Genomic DNA, 15,423 nt, shown 5'->3' with positions numbered 1-15,423 from the left:
ACTCGAGAAGGGGCACATGACTTGTCGGAGGCGAAGGGTGACGAATCATTGTCGGAGATGATGCTCAGGGACCGCATTAGGATTTCAATTCGGACAGGGCGATCTTGCCGTCGTTGCCGATGTCGAAGAGGGTGAAGGCCTCCTTGATCGTCGCTTAGATCCTTGCCCAATTTTTTTAGGTTTTTGGGTTCGGGTCGCAAAGAAACGTCTGCTTTTGAGTTGTTGCAGAGGAAGAAAGGAAAAAATTAGGGCTAAATATAGATTATTACCCTATAGTTTGGGTCCAAAATCAATTCAGTCCCTGTGTTTCTAATTTCATCAAAAACACTCATGCACTTTCAATTTTGATCTAATAGGTCTAATTTGTTAGTTTTCCGACAATTGAGTTATTTAACTTGTTAATGTGGCTCATATGTGACCTATGTTTTATGATGTGGTGTCTGCAGGTCACCTCTAGTTAATTTACGAGTGAGTCCTACTATTAAAAATAAATAGTTTTTCAACAAATAATCCAATTATAACTTGAACCCATAACAAAATATTAACGAATTGGACCTATTAGATCAAAATTGAAAGTGCAGGGGTGTTTTTGATGAAATTAGAAGTCCATGGACTGAATTGATTTGGGACCTAAACCAGAGGGTAGTAACCAGTATTTAGCCCAAAAAATTAAAATAGAAAGAAGAAGAGGAAGAGGAGAGAAAAATAATAAAAAGAATTATTTAAATAAATAATTTCAAAGACATATAAGTCATTGAGGCTATTGATCTAGGCTATTTCGGTCATTTCCCCTCTTTTTCCCCTCCACATGCTTGCCAAGTCACCTATTTAACAGAGCCGTCAAAGAAATTTGACGGAAGTATGTCGTTGATAGCAAATTTTGAGTCTAGGTATCACATTGATACCATTGTGAGTTTGGGTATCAAACTGGCCGGTGCACAGGAGTTGAGGGACTGTTGGTGTATTTTTCTCTTTGTTTTAATGAAATCTAATTAAAAAAAAAAAAAAAAGCTGAGTAACAATGTAACATGACCAAGAGTGAAAAAAAAAATTTTGATAAAAAATCATAAGCTCCCAAACTGAAGAGGTTTGGCCAAAAAATTTATATCCAAAATGAATAGGCAAGTATGTCATTGAAAAATATATGGTTTTATTATATATCCTAAAGGTCGCCTAACACGTAACATGGTCAGTTATGGCCGGACAAAACCTACACCTTAATTACTCCATACTTACTAATCCCATTTCGTAGCTCCTTCCTAATAACACACGTGACACGTGCGCAACTTCGGTGCCAGACCGTCACCCAATCGCAGACCAGGGTCTTCGTCACAGCCAGGGAGACTATCAAACCAAGAATAAAAACCTGCACAGCCGAAACAGAAGCTTCCACTTAAGGCAGACTCTCATTTTTCGCAACCTCTCTCTCTATAAAAAGCCTCGACCTATAACAAAACGAACCCATCTCTCTCTTTAGAACCACCACACCCAGTTTCTCTATCTAGGAATGGGCTTCCCAGTGGGTTACACAGAGGTCTTCTTCCCCAACCTCTTCCTCCACACCCTCTCTCTTTTGGGTTTCATCCGCAACCTCATTTTCTTGCTCTTCCACTTTCTGGGCCTTTCCGATTTCCTTGAGACTGACGCGGGCGTCTGGCCTGAGACCCGGGCCCAGCTGCTGCCCGGGTGCCAGACGCCCGCGTCGGTCCTTCTGATCCGGGAATTTCTCCCTGTGATCAGGTTTGAGGACATCGCCGGAGACCCACCGGAGAGCTGCGCCGTCTGCCTGTACGAGTTCGAGGGGAGTGAGGAGATCAGGTGCTTGACGAATTGCAAGCACATTTTTCACCGAGCGTGTTTGGACCGTTGGATGGACCACGACCAGAAGACGTGTCCGCTTTGCCGGACCGCGTTTGTGCCTGAAGAGGCCAGCGAGGAGTTGAATCGACGGCTCTGGGCCACCGCCGAGTCGGAGCTGGAGCTGGAGCTCAACCGTGATTTTTACAGTGAGTACAGTTCGGTCTGATGAGGCTGCTGAGGATATTGCAAAATGTATATATACATAAAAAAAATTTGTGTCTAATTTTGAGAAAAAAAAAAAAAGAGAGAAAGAAATTTTTTGGATTATTTCTCTTTTGTTTTTGTATATTTTGATATTAATATTGAAATAGAAATACTACAAGATTTTCAATCTTTGATCCCCATTTCATTTTTAGAAAATTACATCTGAGATGTTTCTTCTGGGTTTCTAATTTTGTTTTAGAAGGATTGCAACTTGCAAGTGTTAAATTTTCTCTTTTTTTCTTTTGGGATTTTAAGGTATAATCTTTTTAAATGGGATTAAAGGATGGTGATTAAATTAAGGAGGTTGATGTTGTTGGCCAGGTAGCTGGTAGCCCATCTATTTGTTTGGATCTTGCCAGAGTCAGTCAAGTCAATGCTACTACACTTAATAAGGACTTTCAACAATTTATTGAGTTTATATTGCTTTGGAATGAATTTTGTTTGGTGACAGACATTATTATTTTGGAGTTTCTTTTTGTGGACTTTTATCTTGAAATTTTTTAATGAGTTCTTTAGGTTTGTATTTCTATTATAAAGTTTAGGCATCATGATGAGCTATGATGGCACTTAATTATACTTGTACTTCTCTACCTTGACTAATTAATCAGAGGTTGATTGATAATTTGGTATGATGTAATGGAGATTGTTTTATCTATTGGATTTTTCTCAACTTGCTTTGAAGGAAATTTTTCACATGTTCATTAACCTTCCATGTAGATAGTGACTTTTAAAGGACATTCAATTCATTTATTCTTCATAGCTTCTTTAAATAAATAAAAATATATAAATAGAAATACAATATCTTGAAACAAATTGTAAAAAAGAGGGTTTTCCCCTCCAATTCCAATAAGAAGATGTTAACGCGCCTCTCCTTTGATATAAGAAGGATGTATTATGTGGTGTGGAGTAAGAGAGAAGAGAATTCATAATTGTATTTGGATTTGAATATTTAATATGAGAATATTGCTCGGAAATTTGAGCAAAATTAGATTAAAATTTTCTCATACACAAAATTACGAATTAATTATTTATTTTGACTTTTTGAAAAATTGATCATGGCTCTGTGAACAACTCACGCAGATGGATTTTCATTTACTGTTGTTGAACTCGTGATCTGTGGTGTTTAAATGTTAGGCTTGGCATCACAGTTGCTTCAGAAACTCAAACACTCGAATGACTCGATGCTTTGCTTCACAATTTCAATTCGTAAAGGAGGAAATTAAATCCATCCACCTGGCTTCCTCAGTATTGCCCCAAATATATATAGCCACTTTGCAACTCATAAATGGGTGATGCACCAAAAAAACTCAGACGTCTATAGTTGGGATATCAATGCTCTTGCGTCACGGGCTACTAGCAACTACACCCTTAGCTTATGTTAACGATTCTAAGGCCATCTCCAACTCTGGCCTAAGGGGTGGATATAGCCCAAATAGTACCAATTTTCATATCTGACCTAGGGCTAGGTTCAGACAAAAAAAACTAATTTGGGGGGCTAAGGCCATCTTCAGCTTTGGGGGGCTAAAATAACACCCAGATTAAATTTTAACCCCCCAATAATCACTATTTATGTAAATAGTAAGGGCTATAATTTCTATCATCTCTAATCCTTAGAGCTATAAGTTTAAATGTCATGTTATTTTATTAGCTTTCATTATATATTTAAAATATAATAAAACACTATGCTACTATTTCTACTCTTATATAATTATTTTTTGATCAAATCTTATTAATTTTTTGGAAATGAAAATGAGGTGATATAGATAGTTATAGGAGTACTTATCTTTTTTTATTATTTTTTTAAAATTGGCCATTTCATTTTCAAACTGATAAAAAAAAAAAAACCAATGGATACTTTTCAAAAAGTTAGCTGACATTAATAGCTACATATGTGTTTTAATCTGACACATTGATCTGTTTGAAAATGTTGATCTAATTTATTTAGGCCACCAGTGTGGTCCCCACAAGCAAATAGCCCAAGGGCCATACAAAGGGCTTGTTTTAGCCCACTCCTTGGCCCTTTTAGCCCCTCAAATAACATTTTTGGTTTAGCTCATCCCTTATTTTTTAGCCTATATCCACCCCTTAGCCCAAAAGGGATGAGCCCTAGTCCTTTGTATAGCCCTTGGGCTCTTTGTTCGTAGGGACCACACTAGTGGCCCAAATAAATTAAATTAACAAATTAATGACTCAGATTAAAACATGATGTAGTCAAGAATCCGAATAATTGTTTTCAAAGTAACACGTGACACTATAAAATCATACTCAGAAAATTAATAAGATTTGATCACAAAACTAATTATATAAGAGTAGAAATAGTAGCATAGTTATAAAATACTATATATTTGAAATACATAATGAAAAGCAATAAAATAACATGACATTTAAACATATAATCCTAAGAATTGGAGATGGTAGAAATTATAGCCCTTATTATTTGCATGAATAGTGATTATCGAGAGCTAAAATTTAGCCCGAGCTATTTTAGCCCCTCACAGCTGAAGATGGCCTAAGGGCCTATTCGGGGTAAGATTCTTCCTTCAGACTGATAAATAAAACATATAAAGTTACAAAGAGTTATACGATAGATTAACGTATCGGTATAGTAAATGTAGACCAACTTGTTATAGCAGTATACCAGTTCCGAGTCGTATACTATATCGAGATTAGGTTAGCTAGTGTACCAATGCACAGATCCGATCTACCGCTGTATGAAAATAGTTTACTTAATATACCTACATATCGTAGACATAGGCATAAAGATACTAATGAGATTTAGAGCATCCATCTGAATTGTTATGATTCTGAAAAGCGTGTGACACCATGACCAGTCATTCACCCAGGACGAAATTGCATCAAAGAAGTTCAGGCAAAGACGTACAATTGAACAAGCAAAGTAAGCTCGTGACTGATTCTCCATCTCACCCAGGATACGCTGCTGGCTTCCTAGCTTCAAATAGTAGTTCGCCACTGGACAGAACCAGTCATTCACTTTAGAAATCATATATCAAGTTATCAACACCAAAATGCATGGGAAATTGCTTCATTTGATTCACATAAATCATCCAAATTTATAAGATGAGTCGAAGTGATTTCAAGAGAAAAATTTGATAATTCACATAACAGGGTCCTGAAAGAACCATTTGTTCACAGCAAACATGAATTATGCTGATATGTGCTAAACAGCGCCATATAGATGTAAAAACAGACCCATGCTCAAGAAACTAGCATATTGATATTAGTCATATAGAGACCGAGAGGATCATAACAAAAGCCATACCAATTGGCGAATCAAATCTCCTGCAAAATCCTTCACTTCCACTAGAATGTATCTCAGTCTGCAACATATCTTCACTTGGGAGGATTGCTGCTAGTCGGAGCAGTTTCAGGGTGTTCTTCATGAGGAGGAAGAGGTGCACTTGGTTCTGCTTGATAGCCAGGAGGAGGTGGAGGAGGTCGTGCAGGAGGATAAGGACCAGATTCTGGACCTGGAACAAAACCCGAGTCTGGACCTTGAGGATAAAGACCTGGTGGTGGACCTGCAGGATAAGCACCTGGTGCTGGCCCTGGAAAATAAGCAGCATGTGGATGATACATATGAGGTGGATATGGTGGATGTTGTGGATGATAAGGAACAGGAGGATACGGATCTTGGCCGCCTTTTGAGGACCCGTTCATAGGCTGCCCATATGCCGGAGGATGCATATATCCTGGTGGTTGATGAGGATATCCCATTGGTGGAGGTTGATGATATCCCATCGGTGGAGATCCTTGAGGTGGATATCCGGGGGAAGGAATTGAGCGATCGGCGCGTGACATCTGCTGCGTTGGAGGAGCTGCCATAACTGGCTGTGGAGCATACTTGCCATCTCTTTTGTCCAGTTCAATCTTGTGCTGCGTCTGCATAATAACTCAACAGCCAAATTTGTTTGTTAGCTGAAGAAGTTCAGTCAGGATTGATTCTGTCTGAAATAAGGTTGGAGAGTGTTTCAATTTTTCAGAGGATGGCTGGTGTAAGTAGTTCTCAAACCATGTGTATGAGGACTATAAAACCAAAGAAATCAGAGTGATTTTAACATTTGCTTGATCATATATTAACTGCATACCTGCATGCAAGCACAAACCCTGGACAAAAAAAAAAAAAAAACATTTCAAAGAATCAATACAATTATCATGATCGCATCGCCAGACTGAATGTGTGGAAATGGTGAGTGAAGGCCTTACGAGCAATAAACTGTATCAGAAATACAGCCCAGGCACTCAGCAATATCACCGAGTTCACCACTTCCTGTTAGGCAAGCAAGCAAGCTGCAAATACATGATATTTGTTTGAGACAGACCATGCATCCCTATAAAAGAAGGCCATGTTGAAGTGAGATATCTGAAATTCGAGGCAGAGAAAGAGCTGCAAACATAAACATAGACACACACAGCGAGGGAAAGAAAGAGGGCTTACAATAATGCAGTTATCACATGGTGTTGTCTTTATATTGAACTCATCTTGTATTAGATAGCGAGTTGAGGAAACTGAAGGTGCAAAGCAACATAAAACCTGAACATAGCAAAGAACGTATCCAAATACACACAGAAGTAACGATTTAAGAAAGACATCATAATAGGGTGCAGAGGAGGGGAGGAGGGGGTGGTTTGATACTAAAATCCGAATCAGCACAATTAATACCTCACAGCAAAGACAAAATGCAGGGCAGTGTTTCTCTCCACACTTTCCGCTGCATGGCATATATCCTCCACAACATATATACCTATATAATAAATAAGAATCCATAGGTATTCAAGATTATTTCTTCTCAATTACCGTTGTTAGATGAGAAACATCTAGCTAGAAATGCATGTTATTAGTTACCTTGACATATCATTGTATCTAGAAATGCATGTTATTAGTTACCTTGACATATCATTGTAAATAGCTCGTTTGCGGAGCTTGTAAGAAGCACAATATGGACTGTCATGTAGTAAAGATAAGTTAGATTGCACACACCAAGGTACAAATCATCAAACCATCAATTTCAGATTAATAGAAGCCAAAACCAACAACCAAAAACTGCATCAGAGAATATCAATGCATACCAGAAAAGCGCAAAGCAACAATCTGCAAAACAAAAGAACAATTTAAGAACAGATCAAATGCACTTGGAAAAATGATAATATCAAAATCCATTCATACGAAAAGTAATGCCAATGGACTTCAACTTTCCATTCGTTTTAGAAAACGTAACGTTTCTTTTTTCTCTTTCTTTTTCCCACTTGATTAATAAGCATTTGCCTTTCCATTTTCTCATCAGTAACTAAACAACAGTAAATTCTCCATTCGGTTAATCCGTAATCTGCATGGAGCCATATAGCAGAGTAGTTGCTCATATTTTCTCATCGTTTCTTGTCTCCCACGTCTTCTCATAAACCAAACAGATATTAGCAAAATAAAGAATCAACAGTTGTATCAGCCTAATTCCAATGATGATTTAAAGATTAACACATTCCGCCTTCATTTCCTCTCAGATTCTGCATTCTTTTAATACATCAAAACCAAAACCAAAATCATTTGGTCCGAAAATTGATCAACCAAACCGCTCCAAACAGTCGCATTGAAAACCAAAAGAAAAATAACGAAATGAACATACTTACAGGCCGGGTCGAAAGTCATGGTGCTCATCAAATCCTTGTGCCATAGATTCCGGTAGTCCTGGCGGACCTTCATTTTCTCCAGGTCGCGCAACCCCATTTTTGTTTCGATCCAGTACTTCAGTCTCCTGGAGAATCAAAAATTTTGAAAACGTTAATTCGACGAGATCTGAATAATGGGGAGGAAGAAGGTGGCGAAATTGATCGAAGTGCCTCGTTCAATATCGCGAGGGTGGTATTATTTGACACATGCTCATATAGGTGAGGAAGTGGGGAGGTGGCGACATGGGGAAGTGCAATGACGAAAAAGGAAAGGGAGAAATTAGCAAAGAGGGGGGCCAGCTAGGCATCTTCTATGTCTGAACAGGTAATTTGACGGCCTTAAAAATCTACCACGTAGAGGAAGGAGAATATTATTTGAAAGACCAAACGTAGAATTGTGTTGCAAAACTCGTGTTCCCTTGTTTAGAGTTCGTCTTTGTGATATAAGAATAAAAAATCAGTGATTCAAAGGTTCTCATTTTCTTTTATCACAAATCCATTCAAAGCTAGAACAAAAGTTAGCTAGCTCTCGGTTAATCTTGTTCTAAAATTGGCATGTTCAAGTTCAGTATGTGAAGTTCTCTTGTTGAATTGCACTTGACCTCCTCTACTGAATCACTGTCATTTCTCTCGAAAAAAGAGTTTGAAACCTTTTATTCTACGAAACCGTCGAAACCTTAGCAAATTTCCTCTATTAGCATTAACTAATAGCGAAAATATCTCAAATCACATGTTCACATCTAGTAAGGTAGTTTTCTTAACTCATGTTTGATATTTTGGCAGTTCCACTAGAGCACAACTTTAAGACCAATAGGCTCTCTGTTTGCTTTTAGGGTCTCAAAAGTGAGCGCTAATCTTGAAAGTAATCTGAAAATGGTATTTTCATATTTGTTGTTTTCATCTTTATGCACTTGTTATTGTCAAACATCAGGGCCCTTCTATTACAAGCGAGAAACCAGTAGAGAGTAATTTTAAGGAACTTTTTATAATGAGAGGTTAGACAACTACACCTTCCAACTCCATTTAACTAATTTTTCTCTACATTCATGCATTCTTCTGATTCGAAAATTTTACCAACTCCAGAATATGATAGAATGTCTCTTTCAAACATTTCTTCATCCTCGTATACCAAAAGAGTGCAACCCTCGATCTACTGGTTTTCTTTTTCCCACTCTAGCTTTGCTATTTTTTCTTTCACAGTGGAGTCAGGCTAGAGGGGTTGGATTTTCTGACTACTGCTAAGAATTGCTCAGGGGTACGAGAATGGCTACTATTGACAAGTGAATGTAATGCTACATGTATCACATTTATCGCAGATGTTCTGAGGGCAAATGGAGGAACTGGCTGATCTATTTACGGGACATGTGCTGCGTCAGAGGAACTCCCATAGCTGGCTGTGGATCTAACTTGTTGTCTCTTTTGTCCATTTCAACTTTGTGCTGGGTCTGCATTACAACTCCATAGAGATATCTATTTGTTACAAAAGGAATTTACATGCAAAGGACCACAATACCAGTTACAGTCTAGAACTTCTCATTGAATTAAGAATGCTGGTCTCTGTACGAAGTAGCTAGGGTCCTACATAGCTAGGAGAGAACCAGAAGCTCAGGTGCATTTAAAAAATTTTGTTGGTTATTTAGTAGTTGCATACCTGAATGCAAGCACAGACCCTGAAAAAATAGAACAAGTCAAAGAATCAGATAAAAGATATGATGAGCTACAGATGGTATGTGCTGAGAAGCTGAGAAGGAGGAGACAAAGGGCTTACGAGCAATAAACTATTTCTGCAATGCAGCCCAATACATCGGCAATATCCCTGATTTCTTCACTTCCAGTTATGCAAGCAAGTATGGAGAATATACATGCAACTTGTTTTAGGATGATCATAAATCCCTACAAGAAAAAGGCAATGTTGAAGTGATAAGGATATCTTAAGATGTGCAGGTAAAGACACTAAAACTGTAAACACTAACATAGACAGACAAAGAAAGATTACAATGATGCAGTTATCGCATGGAGTCGTCTGTATGTTGAATTCATCTTGTAGTAGATATCGAGTTGAAGAAACAGACGTTCCAAAGCAGCAGCAAACCTGAACCGAACGAATTAAGTATCCAAATACAAAATTAAAAGAATATCGAACACTTCCTTAATTCCATAGTAGACGCATAAATTGCAGCTTCAAATCCATGTAATACCTCAGTGACGAGACAAAATTCAGGGCATTTACTTTCTCCACATTTTCCACTGCATGGAAAATATCCACCACAGCATTTGTACCTGTGACAGAGAAGAACCAATATATGTATATATATATCTGAGACTTCATCTCAATCTACTTCAGAAGAGAAATATGAAGCATTTAAAGTTACTGTCTCACAAAATTGGTCAAACGTTTGCCATCCCACATCTTGAATGTTAAGGATGAGCTGAAAACAACCATCATAGTGAATATGCTTTGGAGAAATGTCTAGGGATGCACGTTGTTAGTTACCTTGTCATATCATCATAAAGAGCTCGTTTCCGTAACATGTAAGAAGCACAATAACCGCTGTGATTTAAAAAAGAACAATTAGAGTGCAAATTGCAATCAACAAACCATCACATTCAGACTTAATTGAAAATAAGGCAACTGCAACGATGCATCACAGTATATATAATAATGCTTACCAGAAACAAGCAAAGCAACAATCTGCACAAGAAGCAGAACAAAAGAAAATAAAAATTGATGATTAGATTAGATGCAGTTCCAACAAAAAAAAACTATCAAAATTCATACATCGAAAATAAAGGAAATTGAAGTTTAACCATTTGATATGATAAAGCTTCAGCCGTTCACTCTCTCTTTAATTCATATATTTTCTTACCAATCACATCATCTTCTTTTCCTTAACATTTTTAGTAACCAAAGACAAACTAACCGCTACAACTTAACAAAGAAAGAATATCCAACTGACAGTAAGATGATTGAAGCATCAACATATTCAGCTATCACTCTGTCTTGAATTCCTAAGCAATCACATTGTTTTCTTTTCCATCACATTCTCTGGAACCAAATGCCAGATAACCATAAACCCTTAGTGAACTCCAACTAAACATGCATAGTAGCCTCATTTTAATGATGATCAAAGAGTCCACACATTGAGCATTCCACTCTCTTGAATTCCCTCATTTTCTCAGCAGCCACATTGTTCCCTTTCCAATTCTCATAAACAAACAGAAAATAACCAATGAACCATAACAAAATATGAAGTCCAGTTAACAGTGGTAGTAGCCTTATTTTGATGATGATCAAAGCATCAACATATTCAGCTTGTATGCCTAATTTTTTTTTTCTTCTACTTCTCCTCCACATTCTCGTAAACCAAACACAAAATATGAAAATAACCAAAAAATCTCCCCACAATTACATTCATATCGGCCTGATTTTAATGGTGATCAAGGATCAACACATTCATCCTTTACTCTTTCTTGGATTCACATTTTCGCAGAACCTACATCTTTTCCTTTCCATACCAAAGAAAGTTAATCCAATCAAACAGTAGACTTGACCTCATTTTAATGATGATCACATAATCAACAGATTCAGCCACCTGCATTCTTCAATTTACGTCATTTGTTTCTTTTTCTTTTCCCCCACATTCCCGGAAACCAAACTGAAAACAACAGATAGACCGATTGATGCAATAAAAATCACTACTTACAGCCAGTATCGGCAGTGATGGTGCCCATCAAATCGGTGTGCCATAGATTCTTGTAGTGCTGCCGTTGCTGCATCTTCTCCACATTTTCGTCAAGCCCCATTTTGTTTCAAATGGGGCTTCAAGACGTACGTTTCAAATGGAGCTTTAAGACTTTCAGAGAATGAAGATTAACCTAATAAACGAAATCAGAATGCAAAAGTGGCAGAGGATCCAGCGAAATTGAACTGTCTGGTTCAAAATCGCAAAGAGTGAAATGCTATAATTATGGGGAGTATATATACGGGAGGCATGGATGGAGGAGACGAGGGTACACTTGTAGACTTGGGTAGTCCTCCATGTAAAAATAGCTGTTTCTGAAAACAACGGATTTTTTTTTTGAAATAACGGAGTTCTTATTATAATTTACTAGCAATGTGCCCGGCTGCTCGCATTTCTCGCACTAGCAATGTGCCCGGCTGCTCGTATTTCTCGCGGGTCATATTATGATGTTAATGGAAAATAGATCGACTAAAAAGATTAGTTGTTATTGTTCAAGTAAATCCTTATTTGTGTCTGGCCCAAACTCTAGCTTACTTGACCTAATGCCAATAGGGTTTTAATTAGAGATAATCTCGGATAGTATCTTAGATATATTCATTGATTGTATGATTACATTTCCTTGTACAATTCAGATTCTATATTTTGTAATCCTCTATATAAAGAGGCTCCTATTATCAATGAGAACACACACCAATTCTCTCTCAAATCTCGATTCCCTAAAACATGTTATCAGCACGAAGCCCTAATCTTAAAACACGTTATTCGTAGCCTTCAAATCCCAGAAACCACTGCCGCCCACCTTGAAGATCTCAACTCCAGGAGTCCAGAACCGGAGGCCTCATCCCCAAAACCGACTTGAAAACCACTGAACCGGCCTCCGGAAGTTACAGAAGTTCCTCTGCCCGGTTCAAAGCTTTTTCCTCCGCCTCTGACAGCCATACTCAAAGCTTTTGTCCCATCGGATAACCAACGAAAATGCACTTATGGGCACGAGGAGAAAATTTAGAGGATGGGTTGACCGAAGTTGCATAAGCAACGCAGCTAAAAACTCTCATTCTCGAATAATCAGGAAGTTTGTTATAAAGCACTTCAAATGGAGTTTTCTTTTGAAGCAATAAAGTGGGAAGACGATTTATGTTATAAATAGCAGTGAGAACGAATTCTCCCCAGAAAGAAGGTGGAAGAGAAGATTGGAAAAGGAGAGCACGAGCTGTTTCAAGAATGTGTCGATGTTTTCTCTCGACAACACCATTTTGTGTACACACAAGAGTGTTGAAAAATGACTCCTTGGTCAAGAAAAAAAATTTGTAAGGAAAGAAATTCGGCTCCATTATCAGAGCGAAATTGTTGCACTTTGGTATCAAATTGAGTAGCAACATAAGTGAAAAAGTGACGGAGTAAATTTTGCGTCTCACTCTTGTGACGCATCAAAAATATCCAAGTAAATCTGGAAAAATCATCAACAATAGTCAAGAAATAGTGGGCACTGGAATGAGAAGGAATTTTATAAGGTCCCCAAATGTCACTATGAATAAGGGAAAAACACTTGCTTGTTGAGATAGAACTAGGAAAAAAAAGTTGACGAGTTTGTTTCGCCAATGGACAAACGTTACATTTATGACTAGAATCAAAAACAAAATGAAGATTATTATTTGCTAAATGTCGTAGATGAGTAGAAGAAGGATGTCCTAAGCGGCGATGCCAGAGACTGGATGAGATGGTCAAGTTGCAGGCAAAACGATGGGATGAAGGAATGGAAGCCAACGCCACAAGATAGTATAGATCACCACGTCGCTTACCCACACCAATCATCGTCCTCGTATCCAAGTCCTGCAAAATACACCAAGACGGAAAAAAAGTCACTGAACAATGCACATCATCAATTGTCTTACCAACAGATAAAAGATCAACTTTAAAGCTTGGCACACATAAAACATCATGAAGTTTGAATTAGTCTGTAAATCGAATTGATCCAGTCTTGGTGATACTAGCTTTATCCCCACTTGGCAGAAGGACTTGTGGTGTAAAAGAAGGACCATTGATATCTGTTAATGATTTAGAAGATGAAGTAATGTGATGGGTTGCTCCGCTATCAATAATCCAGCGGTTAGGTGCAACGAGAAACAAACCTCTAGAAAATTCTGAAACTGAGGCCGATGCAGCATTGGCTTGAGTGGGATTCAAGGCAGCAATAACTTGAACATATTGTTCTTCTGTGAGGTTTGGTAAAGTCTTTTACAACTCTTGAAAAGTGGGAACAGATGTATTTGAATCAACAAAATTGGCAAAAGGAGTTGACTTAGACATGTTCCTTTTGTTACCAGATTTGTATCTATTGTTTCCTTGATGTGAATTGCGACTCTTATTGCTTGCGTTCCCTTCTCCAGGCTTGTGCTTTGGATGCCCGGGTGGATAGCCATTTTTCTTCCAACATATTGCTTCTCTGTGATATTCTCCTCCACAGTAAGTGCACTCAAAAGGCTCCTTGCTACGATTCCCTTGATAGTTTTCCTTTGGTATCATGTTGTTGGTGGTGCCATGAACCATCATCGCTGCCATGTTTGACGGCACACGAATAGACGAAGCCAATTCACGCTATTTTTCTTGTTGTGCAATGGCCGCATAGGCTTGAGGAACTGAAGGCAAAGGGTTCATTAATAATATCTGACCACGCGCATCTGAATATGTTTCATTGAGTCCCATGAGGAACTGCATCAATTTGGTGCGATCTTGTTGAACACCACAAGTACAAGTATTTGAGTTGTAAGAAGAAAGCTCATCCCATAACCCCTTCAACTTCGTATAATACGCAGCAACAGACATTTGGCCCTGCTCAATCCTATATATGTCTCGTTGGATCTGAAAAATATGAGGAGCATTACCAAGAGAAAATATCTCACGAAGGTCCTCCCAAATAGCACGAGGAGTATTGCAGGAGAGAACTGAATCTGCCAAGTCTGGTTCTAAGGATTGGAGTATCCATGAAAGCACCATATCGTTACACCGTTGCCAAAGAGCATATTTATCTGGATCATTGACTTCATCAGGCTCCGATATTTTTCCGGTAATAAAACCAATCTTATTCTTAGCACTCAATGAAATCCACATAGCACGGCACCAGGAATAATAATTGTCACCATTCAATCGCTTTGAAACAAGCAATAGACCTTGATGGTCTGAATGATGAAGGAATAGAGGATTGGATGAATCGAGGACAAAACTTGAATATTCAACATCGTTCTCAGTCATGATGCTGATGAAGGAATGAAAAAGAAATCAAAGACGCAACAGATGCGTTGAAAAGGAAGGATAAAGAGCTAGGACGTATCCTGCTCTGATACCATGAAAGAAAAAGATATTTGGCTGGAATATCTTTCATTTTATTGATTATAGATATTATATACAGAATGGTATACTTGAACAACACGAAGTCTCCAACAGTTTAGGGGACTAAGTAAGGAAAGACATCCTATACAACCTATTACAATCAAAGCAGAATCCTATACAAATCAAATCTGTTTGATATTCAATTTAAGGTAGATATCCTTTCTAATAGGAACTGCATCCAAGTGTTAGGTTTTCAGTTTCTATCAAGTATTTTTTTTTATCGATTATCGTTCAAAATTATAGGGGCGAAATATGTAGTGTTGCTTGAAATGTTATTTTTTTAATGCAAAATGCAACGTTGTGTTGCCATTCAGGATGAATATCAACAAGGTGACTATTGATGTTGAAGAGGGTTCGAAAGGGTTTGGTGAAGGTAGTGAAACTCCGTTAAAGAAGTAGAAGATTTGTCAAAAGAATGATGGAAAAGGATGGAAGTGAAGGAAGGGTATGTACTCATTTTGCAATCACCATCGGTACCTTATTAGGTTTTACCATAATAATGACAGCAACAATACTACTAATAATGCTTCCAAGAAGACCAAGGTAG

General features: G+C 38.0%; 3 protein-coding genes across 3 annotated transcripts; 1 reads left to right on the top strand and 2 right to left on the bottom strand.

The window, feature by feature from the left end:
• The first annotated feature begins 1,397 nt into the window (after positions 1-1,397).
• Positions 1,398-2,640, top strand: LOC112168279 (brassinosteroid-responsive RING protein 1). The gene has a single exon (XM_024305431.2). The coding sequence runs from the start codon at positions 1,508-1,510 to the stop codon at positions 2,024-2,026; it is 519 nt and encodes a 172-aa protein (XP_024161199.1). The 5' UTR covers positions 1,398-1,507; the 3' UTR covers positions 2,027-2,640.
• A 1,991-nt stretch (positions 2,641-4,631) lies between these two features.
• LOC112168815 (pollen-specific leucine-rich repeat extensin-like protein 3) lies at positions 4,632-7,889 on the bottom strand. Its single transcript, XM_024305736.2, has 9 exons — positions 7,708-7,889; positions 7,153-7,174; positions 6,971-7,027; positions 6,746-6,827; positions 6,521-6,616; positions 6,289-6,413; positions 6,171-6,189; positions 5,345-5,964; positions 4,632-5,034 (listed from the first exon to the last, which is right to left on the bottom strand). The coding sequence occupies exons 1-8, from the start codon at positions 7,802-7,804 to the stop codon at positions 5,416-5,418; spliced, it is 1,047 nt and encodes a 348-aa protein (XP_024161504.1). The 5' UTR covers positions 7,805-7,889; the 3' UTR covers positions 4,632-5,034; positions 5,345-5,415.
• Positions 7,890-8,956: 1,067 nt separating this feature from the next.
• On the bottom strand, positions 8,957-11,732 carry LOC112182920. Its single transcript, XM_024321480.2, has 8 exons — positions 11,451-11,732; positions 10,417-10,438; positions 10,241-10,297; positions 9,945-10,026; positions 9,743-9,838; positions 9,515-9,639; positions 9,398-9,416; positions 8,957-9,191 (listed from the first exon to the last, which is right to left on the bottom strand). Exons 1-8 carry the CDS (start codon positions 11,548-11,550, stop codon positions 9,096-9,098), a joined length of 597 nt encoding a protein of 198 aa, XP_024177248.2. The 5' UTR covers positions 11,551-11,732; the 3' UTR covers positions 8,957-9,095.
• Between the last annotated feature and the right edge of the window lie 3,691 nt (positions 11,733-15,423).

The sequence above is a fragment of the Rosa chinensis genome, chromosome 1, assembly GCF_002994745.2.
Source record: "Rosa chinensis cultivar Old Blush chromosome 1, RchiOBHm-V2, whole genome shotgun sequence".
In the NCBI taxonomy this organism is placed as follows: Eukaryota; Viridiplantae; Streptophyta; class Magnoliopsida; order Rosales; family Rosaceae; genus Rosa; species Rosa chinensis.
Note: the sequence above shows the minus strand (reverse complement) of the source record. Positions and strands in the feature narration are given on the sequence as shown.

Bases quoted from the DNA above. Each gene is read 5' to 3' on its own strand.
- LOC112168279 (XM_024305431.2), top strand. From the start codon at position 1,508: ATGGGCTTCCCAGTGGGTTACACAGAGGTCTTCTTCCCCAACCTCTTC.
- LOC112168815 (XM_024305736.2), bottom strand. From the start codon at position 7,804: ATGGGGTTGCGCGACCTGGAGAAAATGAAGGTCCGCCAGGACTACCGG. The intron at 7,028-7,152 runs GTATGCATTGAT...ACTACATGACAG, and splicing joins TGTTGCTTTGCGCTTTTCTG to TCCATATTGTGCTTCTTACA. The intron at 6,828-6,970 runs GTAACTAATAAC...TTTATTATATAG, and splicing joins ATTTACAATGATATGTCAAG to GTATATATGTTGTGGAGGAT.
- LOC112182920 (XM_024321480.2), bottom strand. From the start codon at position 11,550: ATGGGGCTTGACGAAAATGTGGAGAAGATGCAGCAACGGCAGCACTAC. The intron at 10,027-10,240 runs GTAACTAACAAC...TCTCTGTCACAG, and splicing joins CTTTATGATGATATGACAAG to GTACAAATGCTGTGGTGGAT. The intron at 9,839-9,944 runs GTATTACATGGA...CGTTCGGTTCAG, and splicing joins AATTTTGTCTCGTCACTGAG to GTTTGCTGCTGCTTTGGAAC.